Below are 19,188 nucleotides of genomic sequence, written 5' to 3'. Positions count from 1 at the left end.
GGAACAGGATGAGAAAAGAGAAAACCCAGAAGGTGGTCAAAGTAATCAAATAGTGGCCACGGCTAGATTGTGGTCAGGAAATAAGGTAAGGGAATATGGATTTACTTAGATGTATATTCTCCTGGTCCCACAGCAGTATCTTGAAAAAACAAATGAAAGCCCACAAATACTGCGTGCTCCTCGTGCCACATTCTCCCTGGGGTCATGATCCACTGGATCTTTCATATTACTGCTCTCTCCTGATAGAAGGAATCTAACCTAATCCCAGCCATATTCCCAATTCCATGCATATGTTGACCTCTTCATCCAATCTAGGGCTGTAGGAGCGAGAAAGCTTCAATGGACTGAATGTGTCCTCCCCACCTGCTCCCCAAATTCATATGTTGAAATCCTAACACTCAAGTGATGGTATTTGGAGGTGTGAGTTTGGGAAGTACATAGGCCATGAGGGTGGAGCCCTCTAGAATGGGATTAGTGTCCTCGTGAAATGAGAAGACAGCAGTCCAAAACTGAATGAGGGCTGTCACTGAAAGCCAACCTTGATGGTGACCCAACCTCGGATTTCCAGCCTCCAGAACTGAGAAATGAATTGCCGTTGTTCATAAGCCACTCAGTCCATGGTACTTTGTTATAGCAGCCTGAACTGACCAAGACAAAGTATCATCTCGTGAGACCCTGAAACTAGTGGTTCCCTTTCCATTCCAGGCGCCGGCATAAGGCCCTGACTTCCATTCATCATCCTGATTGCTGGTTTCTTTTCTTGGTAAGCCCACCAGCTTTCAGCTGATTATCAAATTGCTAACGACAATCTAAAAGGGATTTCAGGTGCTTTTTGACCCTGTCAATAGTACTAGGTGGCACACAACTAAAAAATGCACCTGCTTCATCGAGGGTTTAGCACAAACATGTACTAACGGAAAGCCAATCCTTTGAGATCCTGAAATTGCTCCCATTTGTCTCTGAAAACGGTAACCCATCCAGACTGCATGTTGAATTCAAAAACTTTCCTCCTTCATCTATAGTGCTACTTTCAGATCACTAGAGAGAGAGGGTGGAGATTTTAGGTGCTCTGGTGGGAAGAAGAGGCACGTACAGGAGTCACATAATGTCAAGTGTTATCAGCCCCTCCCATTCCTCTAACCAGCCAGCCGTTCCTGAGAAGCACCTACTCTGTGTCACTCACACTCTATGTCCTTCGTAGCAAGGCAAAGCTCATCTGTGAGCCCTCCCAGGGGCCTCATTGCCTAATGTTCTCTCTTTACCCACTGCCTAGACTTCTGCTGACTCCTCTCAAGCTGGAAGGAAGCCGGAGTCCTCCCACTCAGATCTGTCTAAACAACATCCCTCTGCAGTCCCTGCTCTCAAGGCCTCACTGTTAGCTGAGGTCAAATTTATCCCTAATAAAATGAGTGTTGGGTTAGACGACAATCCTCTCCAGGTCCGAGTGTATGATTTTTGTGAACTTCATTTCAAATAAAATAAAAGACAAGGAGCAAAAAAAATGGTAACGCTGGTAGACAGAAGAATGCTCCCTCTCCTTCACATGAGATGTCTACATCCTAGTCCCTGAAAGCTGTGAATACGGTAAGTTACCCGGCAAAGGGGAATTAAGGCTGCAGGTGGAATTAAGCTACTAACCAGCTGCATTTAAAATAGGAAGAGTGTCCTGGATTATCGGGGAGGGAGGGAGACAATACAATCACAGGGTCCTCGGAAGTGGAGGAAGAAATCAGAATAAAGAACCAAAGAGCTGGCAGCTTGAGAAGGACTCAGCTTGATGTTGTTGGCTCCAAGGATGAGGACGGGAAGGTAGGAGCCAAGAATGAAGGTGGATCTCGATGCTGAAAAGGCAAGGAAATGAATTCTTCCTAAAGCTTCCAGAAAGATGTCAGCCCCACCAACACCATGGTCTTCTCTCAGAGAGACCCCTGTCAGACTTCTGACCCACTGAATTGTAAGATAATAAATTTCTGTCGTTTTAAGTTACTGCATTTGTGGTAACTGGTTACGGCAACAATTGTAACCATGACACAGAAGGCTTGGCAGATAAAATACTAATTATTACCAGCGAAAAAAATTTACCATCTTTATGTATTTTAGAATCTCCTAAATAATGATACAAATGCCTGCTAACCAAAGGCCATCTTCAAGCCAGGCATTGTGCATTTTTTCATTTAATCCTCAAAGCAGCTTAAGAATAGGCACTGTTAGCTTGCTGGCACGTTGTAGGTGTGTTACCAACGTTTGCTGAATGCACAGACAATTAGACGGGCTGGGAAACAGGATTCCTGATAAAGACCAAGTGAGGGAACAGATGGGACAAACGTGCCTTCAGTACAAGACTAAGTGGCTGTTCTGCTCTGAGAAACCTGTGGTGCTATCCGGCCTCCCTTGAGTGGAGCCCCCAGGGTGTAGTGCAGATGCTCCCCAACCCCACAGCTCCCTGAACCCCACCCCCAAGGCCCACCACGGTGCATACATGCTTCCGGAAGAGCTCCACATGGGGCCCCAGAGCCTGCGGGTCTGCGTCTTTCAGGAACCAGACCACATCCTCCACGGACCAGCTGGAAGGGTTCCTGCTCCTTGGCCGCCGGGCATCCTGCCTGTCCGGAGAAAGGTTTGAGGCTGGAGGGGAGAGCACAGAGAGGGAGGCCGTGAGGCTGCGGGCTTGGGCTCGATGCCCACCTGGTGCCGCCTGCCCCCTTGCCTGGCCCTTGAGTCCAAGGTGGCCTGAGTGATCTCCTGTGACCGAGTGAGGCTAGAAGCGCACCGGACGCGGCTCACAGAGGCAGCCCTGCACCCCCTCATCTATACAGGGAGAGCACTAGAAGAGGGGTCTCCTCCAGCAGTGGAAATGCTGACCCATGCTAGACTTCAAAGACCCCTCCTGACCACTTGTCTCTGTGGGACCCGGACCTCCTGTGACCCAGGCCTTGGTGGCCAGAGAATGCTTATTATGATAGGCTCTGGAGTGCTGTGATGCCAAAATGACATCAGGTCCTGTGTGACTCCACTGGCATCACCCTGAGATGACATGGCAGAATGGAGGGCGCATGTCGGTGCTTGTCCTGGGTCTCTACTGCTGTGGTCTTGGAAGCCCTGTCTGCGAGAGGTCTGTATCCTGCGCCCACACTGAGCACCTCCCCAGCCCTCGGTTCTGCCAAAGCACTCACTCCAACCTCCCCACTAGATGGGGTTCCTGGACAACAGGAGCCTGGTCCCGTGCCTGGTCCATGCTGGTCAGGGACATGAGTTGCATTGTGGCATAAATGCTTTTCCCCCAGGGCAGATTAAAAGATGCAGGATCAGTGAAGGAGGAAGAGAGTAGGGGGTGTATCTGGGGGTGGTGTTTTGTTTTTTTTTTCAATGTCCCAAACTAATCCATTCTCTTTCTCTAGAAGCAGCATCTCCTCCTCTTCATGCTTCTGAAACCTCAGTGATCTCTCCTGTCCTTTATCTGCTCCTCGAATTTAATTGGTCGTTTCCCAATTTTTAACCAGTTTGTTGTTACATGTCTGGTTCTAACTGCTGCTTCTTGACCTGCATACAGGTTTCTTAGGAGGCAGGTAAGGTGGTCTGATAGTCCCATCTTTTTAAGAATGCTCCACAGTTTGTTGTGATCCACACAGTCAAAGGCTTTAGTGTAGACAATGAAGCAGATGTTTTTCTGAAATTCTCTCGATTTTTCTATGATCCAACGGATGTTGGCAATTTGATCTCTGGTTCCTCTGCCTTTTCTAAATCCAGCTTGTACATCAGGAAATTCTTGGTTCATGTGCTGTTGAAGCCTAGCTTGAAGGATATTGAGCACGACCTTGCTAGCACGTGAAATGAGTACAATTGTGTGGTAGTTTGAACATTTTTGGCATTGCCCTTCTTTGAGATTGGAATGAAAATGACCTTTTCCAGTCCTGTGGCCACTGTTGAGTTTTCCAAATTTGCTGGCATATTGAGTGTGGCACTTTCACGGCATCATATTTTAGGATTTGAAATAATTCAGCTAGAATTCTGTCAGCTCCACTAGCTCTGTCGTGACGCTTTCTAAGGCTCCCTTGACTTCGCATTCCAGGATATCTGGCTCCAGGTGAGTGATCACACCATCGTGGTTGTCTGGGTCATGAAGATCTTTTTTGTACAGTTCTCCTGTGTATTCTTGCCACCTCTTCTTAAGCTGTTTATCCTTCCTCCTTTCCAAAGAAGTTCTACTAGCCATCAAAGCCCAGGTAGACCCCTTCACAGGCAGCATTTCCATGTCCTGCCATCTGGAAGTCACCTTCCTCTACTTTTAACCCCCAAATCTTTGTTCTTCTCTTACAGATGCTCTCCACATTCTGCTTAGTATTACCATTATGCATGTGCTTGCCTGTAACCTCCAGTTATCTTTTAATTCTTGAGGATGATCTCTTTCATCTTCCCCCTAGTCATCCACAGACACCTAATGAGCATCTCTTCTGTACCAGGTCCTGGGCTAAGAGTTTGGTGAAAAATGTAATCCTCCCATTATGTGTGTGCATGCTAAGTCACTTCAGTCGTGTCTGCCTCTTTGCAACCCTGGACGGTAGCCAGCTAAACTCCTCTGTCCACGGGATTCTCCAGGCAAGAATACTAGAGTGGGTGGCCATACCCTCCTCCAGAGGATCTTCCCAATTCAGGGATCGAACCCGTGCCTCTTACGTCTCCTGCATTGGCAGGCAGGTTTGTGTACCACTAGTGCCACCTGGGAAGCCCAGAATGGTCTCATTACAGGGTTTATAATCATTGACTCCTCCATGGCTCCAAGCAAATATATTTGTAATATGGGTTCAATGAATGTAAAACAAACCAATACATTTCGCAAAAACAGTATTAGTAATTTACACAAAAGCTTTGTGTGTGTAATCCTTAATCTTATTTTCAGGCTCTGAACAATGAGGCAGCTTCCCTACAGAGTAATTCTAAGTTCGTAGTTGAGAAGACTTCCTTTCCGTTTATGTTCTTTAATCTCAGGGTGCAGCGATTTTCTGCTGTCTCTTTTTTCCTCCTCTTTTCAATGTGCTTGAGAAGGGCACAGCTCTGCATTGGTGCTGAGAAAAATACATTATCACATTGCTGTGTCTATCCTCAATACAATGGTTTGGTTGAGAATTGGATTTTCTTTGAGATTTTCCCTGCCTTTTCCTTGTTAGACTTGGAAGGGTCCCCTTAGGTGATCTGGCATAAGGTGGGGGGGGTGCATTTTGCTAGGAAACTGTTAATGTACCCCGGGGCTATCTGAATGTGGATGCATGCTTATTAGAGATGATTTCATTGCATTTAAGGACATCTGCACTCAACAAGGGGAGGAGGAACCAGGAAATCGCATTTGCCTTTGGAGCCTGCCCCATCGGAGTGTCGGCAGTAATCAGGGTGATAATAGATGCTCTGATTACAAAGGCGGGAAGCCTTCAGTGCCAAGAATGATTTTTAGAGTGATCAGAGCAGAGGTCAAATCTAATTTCCCATGTTTGACAGGAAGGAAAAACACCAGACCGACTCACAACACCATCCGTGGGAGCCTAAGATCCTCTGAGCAAGGCCAGGGAAAGGCTCTCTCTGTGAGCCACAGCCATGGGGTTGAGCAAGGGGTGTGGCTTGTCTTAAGGGTGAAGCTCTCCAGGCAATGAGTGTGGAGGGAAAGGGGCTCCACTCCTGGCACCTGGTCCTAGCTGTAGGCATTTTCATGTTTGCTCTCTGAGGGGCCTTAGAGTCACACAAGACAGAGAGGAGCAGGAAGCTGTCACACCTAGAGACCAGCTCAGGATCCAAAGCAAACTAGCTCTAGCAGGGAGAGGGAGCTTTCCAGCCTCTGCCAGGCTCACACAAAGATAATAACCACACAGTCCCTCCAGCTGCTGTCAGGCTGTCAGAAAGACACATGGGGCTGGGCTGACATAGCCAGGCTAGGCGGATGTGACTGCACAGTGGTCAGACATGATGGATGTGAAAAAAATCTTGTTCCTAAAACAGAGCATGCAAAGCACTCGCCAATTGCCTTTGTGAAAGGGGGCCGTTCTCCAGTGTGGAGAACTTGGTGCATGGTCAGGTCTGTTCCCTGGGTGCTGCTGGAGACATGTGCAGAGTGAAACCCAGCTGTGAATGGATGTAGGATGAAGATGGTGGTGGCTCTTTCGAATGCTGAATTCACACCCACCAGGAATGGAAGACTGTGAATCCATCTAAAGTAATTCCGGACACCTTCACAGCCCGGTCCTCCTGCGGCTGCCTGTGTATGACTCTGTCTCACACAGGCCCACAAGCACACGCATAATTTCCTTTTGCTCACTCATAATCCAGAAGACACTTTTTAACTCATGATAGAATCTGATGAAAGAAGAGAAGGATCAGTGAGCCAGGAGTCAGAGTCCCCTCCACCCAGCACCGTGTGAGTGTCTCTGTGCTCCTCTGCTGGGAAATGAGGAGTTGGGAAGGATCACCAAGGTCCCCTCAAACCACAGCCTGTCCTGGGCAACACGAAGGCACTACATTCTCACACCTCTGAAGCCTTATCAGTGTGTTTGTGTGCAAAGCGCAGTGAATGAGAGCCGGTGGCCAGGTTTCCAACCCCTTCCTGGACCTGATCATCTTATTCTTCATGGGCTTCAGGTTCTTCATCCTGTTTCTCAAGAGTTTGGTAAGAATCATGTGATTCTGTGGCTTTGGGCTGGAGCCTGACAACAAGCATCCTGAGGGGAAGCCCATCGGCTTCCAAAAGGGGCCCCTTGGTTTTGTTTGTTAACCATCTGTCTCTCTGCAATTGGAGACTGTCCGAGAACAGGGCCCATAACTGTCTTGCTCACAGCTCCACCCTTAGACCTTAGACAAGCATATCGTGCTCCATGAGTAGTAGCCCAGGGTAAGTATTCACGTGATACCTACCTTCTCACACGGTCTCATGCCAGTTTCTGATTTCTGCAGGTTTAAACCATTAAGGTTAGCACCATGGGGGAAAATCCATTTCTAGGTCCCTTCCAGTTTTATGACTTGGGTCAAACCCTCTTAAAGAAATATGGTTTCTTAATACCGACTGCTTCCATTTGGGATGCAGTTTCAGAGCAATACCAAGCACCTCTTTGGGCAGGGGGAAAACTTAATAGCCCTCCAGAGGGCCTGCGGCAGCACCCAAGCTGGCTGCTAGGTGACAAATGTGTAGGATTTTCTCTATCTTAATCTACTGTCACTCAGTTTAGCATGGTTTATCTCTACAGTTTCCACATGTGTTTAGCTGCGTAAGCTCTGCTCAAGCTACACAAATGAAGAACCCCACTCTGCAAATGTAAAGAGGCCCTGGTTACAGAGGGTGGTGTTTGAGTCCTGTCTGCTCCCATCCTCTCCAGCCTTCCCCTAGAACCTCAGAGGGACCCACTGAGGCCCACTGAACATGTGAAAACCCCAGGCATAGTTTTTGAAAGCCAGATTTGGAGCCAGCTGAAGTCAAATCCTGGCTCAATGCTTGACTGATCTCTTGATCTTCACATGCTTTATTTGTAAATCGAATCTAATAATGCCTACAATAATAATATACGCCTGATATAATAATAGAGCTTCCCTAGTGGCTCATTTATAACTCATAAAAGTCATAAATAATGTGTGGAGAGTGTCTGGCCCATAGTAGGTGCTCAATACATAGCTATTTAGGCTATGCCTCAGACAGACCACTTTTCTGGGGCTGCAGAGGATTCGAATTAGAGTGAGAGACCTCATGAAGCCGAGAGCTTGGCTCCTACTGTGAGATGGAAGGGGAAAAGTACGAGAGATGAGGAGACAAAGCACCACAGGAGGAAACAGGCAGAAGGAAGGAACGTTTCTAATCAGCAATGGCTGAAAACTGCCAGTTACCGACCCAATCCACCCGCTAGGTGCATGGGGCATGGAGGCCACAGGGCACAGCAGAGCCACAAAACGGATGATCCTGGGTCTCTGGATTGTGATACACACACCAACTATAAAAACTTCTACTGTAGCTGAGCCACTGTACATTTTGGATTCTACTTATTCCTATAGTTTAGCCTACTCTCATACACCATTGTCTTTGCTTGTGGTCAAAGGTTGAAGTCAGTTGCCTTCAAGAACAACAAAAATCCACAAAGGGATTTGTGGAGACATCTAATTTCCCTGCGTTCCCACATTCAAACAGCCACAGTCCCCAGTCCCGCTATACTCGGCCGTCTCAGGGCAAGGGGAGGGGAGGTCAGGTCACGGCGAAGCCAGCCCATGCGTTACGTTACCACATCTGTTTCCTTCAAGAGAGGTCCCATTCCTCTTGGGGCTGGAGCCAGGAGGCCGTAGCCCAGGTGCCGAGGGGCCTCCGGGGGACGTGGGGCTGGTGCGGGGACCACCGACTGCGGTGGCTGAGCCAGCCCCAAGGTGGCCGTCTCCAGAGCTCTGCCGCTTGCAGTACAGCGAAGAGGAGGTGGGCAGGGAGCTCCTGTGGCTGAAGGCGGGGGAGGAGGGGTCCGCGCCGTAGCGGTTCATGCTCGCAGGGTTCGCCAGGCACTCCTCGGCGGTGACTGTTTTTGCTAGGCAAGAAGGCAGAGCAGAGAAGCAGAGATTAGAGAGCAGTCAAGAGGCCACCAGGCGCTGGGTCTTGGAAAATCTTTCCCCAGCAGCACGGGGGCCACTGTGTATGGGGATGACAGAGGAGAAGGAATGGACCCCAAGGCGTACACCCTAGTAGCTCAGCTCTCAGCAGAATGACACCTGCCTCTCCAACAAAGCAGACTTTAGTAGGGGTTAGGACATGTGGCCCTTCGTGTTCCAAGGAAAATGGGGTCATCTTGGTTACTGATGAAGTATAAATAAAATTCAAACAAAGGTCTTTCTCCCTCTGTGGTTCTGCTCCTCCAGGAGTCTCTGCCAGCTTGTTGGAATCTCCTGGCTCCCTCTTCTTTCACCCATAACCACTGCCTTCCTCACCTGGCCCAAGATTCCTGGGAGAGATCAAGCTAGAGTCACAGTGTCCCAGAGTCAGAAGAAACAACTTTGGCTTGCGTTCTGGTACAGGTGTGGTGGTGCTTCCTCCCCACACTTTCAGTTCCAGTATACAGGAGGGCGCTAACCTTCCACCAAGGTGAACAAACTAGGGACATAAATGATGATGGCCCCATGGTCCTCCCCAAACCGTGCAGATAAGAGAGAAAGAGCCCATCCAAAGAACAGAGAGAGAAGAGAACCTGAAGAGTCTGCCAACCTCCTCCTCAGCTCCTTCACCCAAGCAGATCAGGACTTTCTACACTTTTAAAGCTCATTCTTACAGCCTGTTGAACTCTATCTGTGAGCTATACAAATGGTGTGGGGTGTTTTGTTTTGTTTGAAAACACAAGGCCTAGAGGAATTATAGGGACAGAAAGAGGAAGAAAAATATTCTAGCAATTCCTTTTCTTCTTGACCCTAGACAAGATCATATCTGTCTAACTCCATCAATAACCATCCAAATACCATACAGGACAAAAACAGATATCAGTTCAGTTCAGTTCAGTCACTCAGTCGTGTCCGACTCTTTGCAACCCCATGAATCGCAGCACGCCAGGCCTCCCTGTCCATTACCAACTCCCGGAGTTATGGACATCCCCAAAGTGACTTTAAAAAAGAAAAACTAATGGACCCCCACCCCCAAGGCTGGTGATAAGTAAGCACATCTGGGACCACGAGATCCAGATATCTTCTTCTGTAAACAAGTATGGATTACTCCCACAATATAGGTATTAAAAGATAAAGACTTGATTTAATTAGGGCAACTAGCAGGTCTTCGATGCATATGGAGCTTGCCTAGAAATAAAAACCACTGCATATGGAATACAGCTAAAGCAGTGCAGTGCCTAGAGCAAATTTATATCTGTTAATATTTATACTTAAAAAGAAAAATCTTAAATTAATAACCTAATCTTCCTCAATAAAATACTGGGGTAGAGGAGGGCAAACCAAACCTAAAGCAAGTACAAGGAAGAAAATAATAAAGACTGAAACAGAAAAATAGAGGACAAAAAAATAGGGAAAATCATGAAACCAAAGCCTGGCTCTTTGAAAAGATCAACAAAATTGACAAACTTTTTTAGCTAGATTGGCTAAGAAAAAAAGAGAGAGGACTCAAATCACTAGACTCAGAAATGAAAGAGATGACATTAACACCAAACTCAAAGAAATAAAATGGATTATTTAAAAATATTACAATTATTGCCAATAAACTAGGTAAATGGACACACTGACAGAAAGAAATAGACAATCTGAATAGACATAAAGCAAGTAAAGAGATCAAATAGCAATCAAAAAACAAAGAAATCCCAGACTTGAATGGCTTCAGAAATTAACTCTACGAAGCATTTAAAGAAAAATTAAAACCAGTTCTTCACAAAGTCTTCCAAAAATGGAGCGCTATGGACTGAATTGTGTCCCCCTCAAATGTTCATATATTGAAGCTCTAGCCTCGCCCCGGGGAACTATACTTGGAGAGAGGGGCCATAATGAGATAACTGAGGTTAATTAAGGTCTTAAGGGTAGGACCTCAAACCAATAGTACTGATTAAAAAGAAAGTACTGACAAGAAGAGGAAGAGATATGAGGGAGTCTTCCTCTTCATATACACGCACAGAGAAGAGGCAACGTGAGGACACAGAGAGAGTGGCTGTCCACTAGCCAGGAAGAGGGGCCACTCGAAACTAACCCTGATGACAGCTGGATCTCAGACTGCTAGCATCCAGAACTGTGAGAAAATAAACAGTTAAAGCTACCGAGGATGAGGTTCCTATTATGGAAGCCGGGCAGACTAATATGAGGAGGGAATATTTCCCAACTCATTCTATGAGAACACCAATACCCTGACACCAAAACTAGACAAAGACATCCCAAGAAAACTAGAGATCAATGCCTTATTAATATGGGTACAAAAATTCTCAACAATATACTAGCAAAACAAATCATAACATACAGAATAACTTATACATCATGATCAAGTAGGATTTGTTTCATGGATGCAGGGTTGGTTTAACGTCTGAAAATCAATTAATGTAACACATGACTTCATCCATTAATGTAATACATGCTGATGTCCTGCAGATGGTGACTGCAGCCATGAAATTAAAAGATGCTTACTTCTTGGAAGGAAAGTTATGACCAACCTACGCAGCATATTAAAAAGCAGAGACATTACTTTACCAACAAAGGTCTGTCTAGTCAAGGCTATGGTTTTTCCAGTGGTCATGTATGGATGTGAGAGTTGGATTATAAAGAAAGCTGAATGCAGAAGAATTGATGCTTTTGAACTGTGGTGTTGGAGAAGACTCTTGAGAGTCCCTTGGACTGCAAGGAGATCCAACCAGTCCATTCTAAAGGAGATCAGTCCTGGGTGTTCATTGGAAGGACTGATGTTGAAGCTGAAACTTCAATACTTTGGCCACCTGCTGCACAGAGCTGACTCATTTGGAAAGACCCTGATGCTGGGAAAGATTGAGGGCAGGAGGAGAAGGGGATGACAGAGGATGAGATGGTTGGATGGCATCACTGACTCGATGGATATGGGTTTGGGTGAACTCCGGGAGTTGGTGATGGACAGGGAGGCCTGGCGTGCTGCGGTTCATGGGTCGCAAAGAGTTGGACACGACTGAGTCTGAACTGAACTGAACTGATGATGTCCATTAATGTAAAATACAATGTTGATAGAATGAAAACCAAAGATCATATGATTATCTCAATAGATGCATAAAAAGCATTTGACAAAATCCAACATTTTATCATGAGAAAAACACTCAACACACTAGGAATGGAAGGGAACTTCCTCTAACTGAAAAAAAAGGCATTCCACAAAAAAACCTTACACTTAACATTATAGTTAATGGTGAAAGACTGGACACTTTTTCTTCTAAAATCAGGAAGAACACAAAGATATCTCTATTCTTGCTACTTCTAGTCAACACTGAATTAGAGGTTCCAACCAGGGAAAATAGGTAAGGAAAAGAAAAGGCATCTAATTTGGAAAGGAAAAGTGAAATCTGTTTATGTAGAAAATTCTAAGGAATCCAATAAAACACTATTGAAATTAAGAGATAAATTCAGCAAAGTTATAGGATACGAAATATGTAAATATCAATTGTACTTTAAGCTACGGTTTTTCCAGTAGTCATGTATGCATGTGAGAGATGGACCATAAGGAAGGCTGAGCACTGAAGAATTGATGCTTTTGAACTGTGGTGCTGGAGAAGACTCTCGAGAATCCCTTTTACTGCAAGGAGATCCAACTAGATCCTAAAAGAAATCAACCCTAAGTATTCATTGGAAGGACTGATGCTGAAATTCCACTACTTTGGCCACCGGATGTGAAGAGCTGACTCATTGAAAAAGACTCTGATGCTGGGAAAGATTGAAGGCAAAAGGAGTAGGGGGGTGGCAGAGGATGAGATACTTAGATAGCATCACTGTCAATGGACATGAATTTGAGGAAACTCCAGAAAATAGTGGAGGGTAAACGAGCCTGGCATGGTGTAGTCCATGGGGTTGCAAAGAGTCAGACACAACAGCACACACAGAGAGAGAAAACGGACCCTCACACACTGCTGGTGGGAATGTAAAATTGTACAACATCTTTGGAAACATCCTGGCTCTTTCTCAAATGGTTAAAAATAAGTTCACCATATGACCCAGCGATTCTACTCCTAGGTATATATATTTCCAAGAAAAATGAAATTTCCACACAAAAATTTACACATGAATGTTTCCAGAAGCACTATTCATAAGAGCCAAAATGTGGAAACAACCCAAATAACTATCAACTGATGAATAGATAAACAAAACATGGCATATCCATACAGCAGAATATTATTCAGGCATAAAAGGGATGAAGTATTGATCCATGCTACAGTGTGAATGAGGTTTGAACTATTATGCTAAGTAAAGAAACCAGGCCACAGAATATCACATATTAAATGATTTCATTTGTATGAAATGTCCAGGATGGGCAAATCTATAGAAACACAAAAGTAGATTAGTGGTTGCTGAGGACCTGGGGATTGGGGGCACTGGGGGTCCGAGCGCTGCCTGCGCTCTGTGCGCCATCGCAGCCGCCCGCAGCGGCCGAGAGTGCCAGGCTGCGACAGCGCAGGAGCAGCTGAGAAGAGCTACCCCACGTCTGAGGTCAGAGGTGGCGGCGGAAAGAGCTACCCCACGTGCAAAGAGTGGTGCCTGCGCGGGCTGGGGGCAGGAGGGCCTAAAGGAGCTATTCCACGTTCAAGGTCGGAGGGGCGGCGGTGAGGAGACACCCCTCGTCCAAGGTAAGGAGCAGCGGCTGCGCTTTGCTGGAGCAGCCATGAAGAGATACCCCACGTCCAAGGTAAGAGACACCCAGGTAAGACGGTAGGTGTTGCAAGAGAGCATCAGAGGGCAGATACACTAAAACCATACTCACAGAAAACTAATCAATCTAATCACACTAGGACCACAGCCTTGTCTAACTCAGTGAAACTAAGCCATGCCCATGGGGCCACCCAAGACAGGCTGGTCATGGTGGAGAGGTCTAACAGAATGTGGTCCACTGGAGAAGGGAATGGCAAACCACTTCAGTATTCTTGCCTTGAGAACTCCATGAACAGTATGAAAAGGCAAAATGATAGGCTACTGAAAGAGGAACTCCCCAGGTTGGTAGGTGCCCAATATGCTACTGGAGATCAGTGGAGAAGTAACTCCAGAAAGAATGAAGGGATGGAGCCAAAGCAAAAACAATACCCAGTTGTGGATGTGACTGGTGATAGAAGCAAGGTCTGATGATGTAAAGAGCAATATTGCATAGGAACCTGGACTGTCAGTTTCATGAATCAAGGCAAATTGGAAGTGGTCAAACAGGAGATGGCAAGAGTGAACGTCAACATTGTAGGAACCAGAGAACTAAAATGGGCTGGAATGGGTGAATTTAACTCAGATGACCATTATATCTACTACTGAGGGCAGGAATCCCTTAGAAGAAATGGAGTAGCCATCATGGTCAACAAAAGAGTCCGAAATGCAGTACTTGGATGCAGTCTCAAAAACGACAGAATGATCTCTGTTGGTTTCCAAGGCAAACCATTCAATATCGCAGTAATCCAAGTCTATGCCCCAACCAGTAACACTGAAAAAGCTGAAGTTGAATGGTTCTATGAAGACCTATAAGACCTTTTAGAACTAACACCCCCAAAAGATATCCTTTTCATTATAGGGGACTGGAATGCAAAAGTAGGAAATCAAGAAACACCTGGAGTAACAGGCAAATTTGGCCTTGGAATATGGAATGAAGCAGGTCAAAGACTAACAGAGTTTTGCCAAGAAAATGCACTGGTCATAGCAAACACCCTCTTCCAACAACACGAGAGAAGACTCTACACATGGACATCACCAGATGGTCAACACCGAAATCAGATTGATTGTATTCTTTGCAGCCAAAGATGGAGAAGCTCTATACAGTCAACAAAAACAAGACCAGGAGCTGAGTGTGGCTCAGATCATGAACTCCTTATTGCCAAATTCAGACTTAAATTGAAGAAAGTGGGGAAAACCACTAGACAATTCAGGTATGACCTAAATCAAATCCCTTATGATTATACAGTGGAAGTGAGAAATAGATTTAAGGGACTAGATCTCTTAGATAGAATGCCTGATGAATTATGGACGGAGGTTTGTGACATTGTACAGGAGAAAGGGATCAAGACCATCCCCATGGAAAAGAAATGGAAAATAGCAAAATGGCTGTCTGAGGAGACCTCACAAATAGCTGTGAAAAGAAGAGAAACAAAAAGCAAAGAGAAAAGGAAAGATACAAGCATCTGAATGCAGAGTTCCAAAGAATAACAAGAAGAGATAAGAAAGCCTTCCTCAGCAATCAATGCAAAGAAATAGAGGAAAACAACAGAAGGGGAAAGACTAGACATCTCTTCAAGAAAATTAGAGGATACTAAGGGAACATTTCATGCAAAGATGGGCTCAATAAAGGACAGAAATGGTATGGACCTAACAGAAGCAGAAGATATTAAGAGGTGGCAAGAATACACAGGAGAACTGTACAAAAAAGATCTTCACGACCCAGATAATCACGATGGTGTGATCACTCACCTAGAACCAGACATCTTGGAATGTGAAGTCAAGTGGGCCTTAGAAAGCATCACTACAAAGAAAGCTAGTGGAGGTGATGGATTCCCAGTTGAGCTATTTCAAATCCTGAAAGATGATGCTGTGAAAGTGCTGCACTCAATATGCCAGCAAATTTGGAAAACTCAGCAGTGGCTACAGGACTGGAAAAGGTCAGTTTTCATTCCAATCCCAAAGAAAGGCAATGCCAAAGAATGCTCAAACTACCGCACAATTGCACTCATCTCACACGCTAGAAACGTAATGCTCAAAATTCTCCAAGCCAGGCTTCAGTAATACATGAACCGTGAACTTCCAGGTGTTCAAGCTGGTTTTAGAAAAGGCAGAGGAACCAGAGATCAAATTGCCAACATCTGCTGGATCATGGAAAAAGCAAGAGAGTTCCAGAAAAAACATCTATTTTTGCTTTATTGACTATGCCAAACCCTTTGACTGTGTGGATCACAATAAACTGGAAAATTCTGAAAGAGATGGGAATACCAGACCATCTGACCTGCCTCTTTAGAAACCTGTATGCAGGTCAGCATATAGAAGCAACAGTTAGAACTGGACATGGAACAACAGACTGGTTCCAGATAGGAGTACGTCAGGGCTGTATATCGTCACCCTGCCTATTTAACTTCTATGCAGAGTACATCATGAGAAACACTGGGCTGGAAGAAGCATAAGCTGGAATCAAGATTGCCAGGAGAAATATCAATAACCTCAGATATGCAGATGACACCACCCTTATGGCAGAAAGTGAAGAGGAACTAAAAGCCTCTTGATGAAAGTGAAAGAGGAGAGTGAAAAAGTTGGCCTAAAGCTCAACATTTAGAAAACGAAGATTATGGCATCTGGTCCCATCACTTTATGGGAAATAGATGGGGAAATAGTGGAAACAGTGTCAGACTTTATTTTGGGGGGCTCCAAAATCACTGCAGATGGTGACTGCAGCCATGAAATTAAAAGACGCTTACTCCTTGGAAGAAAAGTTATGACCAACCTAGATAGCATATTCAAAAGCAGAGACATTACTTTGCCAAGAAAAGTCCGTCTAGTCAAGGCTATGGTTTTTCCAGTAGTCATGTATGGATGTGAGAGTTGGACTGTGAAGAAAGCTGAGAGCCGAAGAATTGATGCTTTTGAACTGTGGTGTTGGAGAAGACTCTTGAGAGTCCCTTGGACTGTAAGGAGATCCAACCAGTCCATTCTGAAGGAGATCAGCCCTGGGATTTCTTTGGAAGGAATGATCTAAAGCTGAAACTCCAATACTTTGGCCACCTCATGAGAAGAGTTGACTCATTGGAAAAGACTCTGATGCTGGGAGGGATTGGGGGCAGGAGGAGAAGGGGACGACAGAGGATGAGATGGCTGGATGGCATCACTGACTCGATGGATGTGTCTGAGTAAACTCTGGGAGTTGGTGATGGACAGGGAGGCCTGGCATGCTGCAATTCATGGGGTCACAAAGAGTTGGACACAACTGAGCGACTGAACTGAACTGAACCAACTGGGGGTCCTAGCTAAGGGGTGTGTTGTGTTTGAGGTGTGGAAAACGTTCTACAACTGACTGAGGTGAGAGCTGCACAAGTCTGTGACTATACTAAAGCTGTTGAATTTAAATGGATGAATTGTATGAAATATGAATTATATCTCAATAAAGCTGTTTTTAAAAACATCGCAGAGGCCCCAGTGTTTGGCTGTGAACAGATTCCTGAGAGTCTGTGCAGTCCAGTCTGACAACACCTTGGCCACTAGGACACAGACATGAGAAGCAAAGGGGAGGCCTGCATGCCCCGTGCTCGTCTTTTGTGGCTAACACAGTGCTGCAAGAGGTCTGTAGGAACCTGGAACCCCGCACCTCTGCCTGGATGGCCTCCGTTTCATCATCCCTCCTGGTCAGAAGACATCAGCGGGAAGGAGCTGGCTATGAAGCTATGTACTAGGCTGCTTCTTGAGTGGAGTGCTGAATAGGAAGACAAACATTTTTGAGAATCTACTAATATGGCCAGCACATTCCTAGCCAGTCGGCAGCAAGCCTGCCATTCCATTCCCTTTATCAAAAAATATTCCTAGTCTGGGATACTGATCCTTTCTGTGTCCCCAGTGGCAGGTGCTTTGATGTATGTGAGGAAGCTACTCATAGTGTCTGGCATGATGCTTGGCATACAGAAGGTGCTCAATAAATATTTATTAAGTAGACATTTGGGCACTAAGGCTGCTATTACAGAGAAGATGTGTTAAAATTCATATTATTAAGAACTAAATAGGAATGCTTCATGTGGATGCATGACAAACAATGAAAAACTCTAAAACATTTATTCTGTTTATTAAATATTTCAAATCCAAATTAAATATGCCTATGGCAGTCTGACAATCTACAGTAGTGAATGCAGATAATTCACCAATCTGCAGTATGGCTGAAAAATACAGACGCAGATGGAATATTGTTCTCCTATGACAACGTGTAGAGATGCGGAACAAGGGAATGTGGACTGTATTGGCTTAAAAACTGCTGACAACCATGGGTGAGATTGAAGGTAATAAAAGTCAGCTTCTGGGCTATGATCCAAGTGAATTCATCATGAAGTAAACCTGACTTGAGAGAGCGTCAAACAGCAGCCCTCTACCTGGCAAAGGCTGTGCCAGTGACTCCGAAGGCAGTCAGGTGGACAGTCGTGGAGACGGATCACTAAGCCGCGGCCGCGGTCCCGCACAGCCTGAAGCTCCCAGGAGCGGGCAGCATGCTCAGGTCACACACCAGGGTGCCGTTCCGAATGGAGGAGATGCACCTGCTCCAACCCAACTAAAACAGCCTTTTCCTCACCTTTGCAAATAGGGGTGCTGACACATCACACCTGAGGGTAAAACTAACTGATCCAGTGAAGGCCACCTTTCAACCACAGGACTGAAAAGAACCCTCGCTGAGCACCCTGCCCAGCATTTCCTCAAGTGTTAAAATGTGTCCCACTGACCCAGCAGGGGCTGATTCTTGGTGGTACTTAGGTGTATTCATTTCGGAAGGCTGCAGAAATGACCACAAATCTGGTGACTTCAAACAACAGAAATCTATTGTCTCCTAGTTCTGGAGGCTACAAGTCTGAAATCAAGGTGTTGGCAGGGTCATGCTCTCCGAAGGCTCTAGGAGAAGATCCCTTTTTGCCTCTACCTGCTTCTGGTGATAGCCAATGACCCATGGTGTTCCCTGGCTGCAGACACAGCACTCCAACCGCGGCCTCTGTTGTCACATGGCATTTTCCCTGTGTGTCTGAATCTGTGTCCAAATTTCTTATAAGGACACCAGTGATTAGATTGGCACCCATAATCCAGTGTGACCTCATCACAACTTGATGACTGCAAAGACCCTATTTCCAAAGAAAGTCCCTTTCACAAGTATCTGCAGTTAGGACTTGAACGTGTTTCTCTTTGGAAGACACAAAAACTGGTGAACGTTATCTTTTTATGGCCATGTATTCTAGTGCACAGCAATAAAATATAATTAACCCATCAAACTATGCTTCCACTGATAAGATATCACTGCTTGAGATGACTAAAGGCTAAGGTTAAAAGAAATGAATCCATTTAAAGGAATATCTTGAGTAAATACTTCTATAGGTTTCCTCAAACAAAGCAAAAATTACGAAGGTGGTAAATTAACGGAGGAACACCTGGAGCTCACTCCAAATTCTCTCTTCAGGCAGGGGTGGTGTTTGGAGAGGAAAATAAAGTAAATAGCTGAGCCTCTTATTTAAAAGCTTCCCCAAAGAGATTTTACAGTCTGCTCACAGTTAGGTCATTATGCCATAAACCTCACTGCCTAAAACTTCTTCCTTATATCTAACCCCAGTTCCTATTGCTTCAGTTAAAAAGATGACTTCTGGATACATACAGTTTATACTCTTAAAACCATTAAGCCATGCAACATACAGGGAAGATGAATTACAGGTAAGCAGAACTTCTAGTAGTTTAAGAATTTAATGAAGTGCGGCTCATGAATTGTTTGTTACAAAACGCCTATTTGATAAAGAAGAAGGACCAAACCTATCCTTGGAGACAGAACTATACTTTTCAAGCAGTTTTGTGGAT

At 45.3% G+C, this 19,188-nt stretch overlaps 1 protein-coding gene across 14 annotated transcripts in view; it reads right to left on the bottom strand.

Moving 5' to 3' along the window:
• Positions 1 to 19,188, bottom strand: part of SCML4 (Scm polycomb group protein like 4) — a 115,767-nt gene that overhangs the window by 11,833 nt on the left and 84,746 nt on the right. For 13 of the 14 annotated variants that reach the window (XM_042253340.2, XM_042253345.2, XM_042253347.2 and 10 more), the window contains 2 exons: positions 8,244 to 8,534; positions 2,480 to 2,625 (listed from right to left, as the gene is read on the bottom strand). In XM_042253340.2, the coding sequence (XP_042109274.1) occupies positions 2,480 to 2,625; positions 8,244 to 8,534 (437 nt within the window). Of the gene's footprint in view, position 1; positions 1,842 to 2,479; positions 2,626 to 8,243; positions 8,535 to 19,188 lie in introns of those variants that run through there. The other variant, XM_042253342.2, reaches the window with a different exon arrangement.

This window comes from Ovis aries, chromosome 8 (genome assembly GCF_016772045.2).
Source record: "Ovis aries strain OAR_USU_Benz2616 breed Rambouillet chromosome 8, ARS-UI_Ramb_v3.0, whole genome shotgun sequence".
In the NCBI taxonomy this organism is placed as follows: Eukaryota; Metazoa; Chordata; class Mammalia; order Artiodactyla; family Bovidae; genus Ovis; species Ovis aries.
This window is presented reverse-complemented; position numbering and strand designations above follow the sequence as displayed.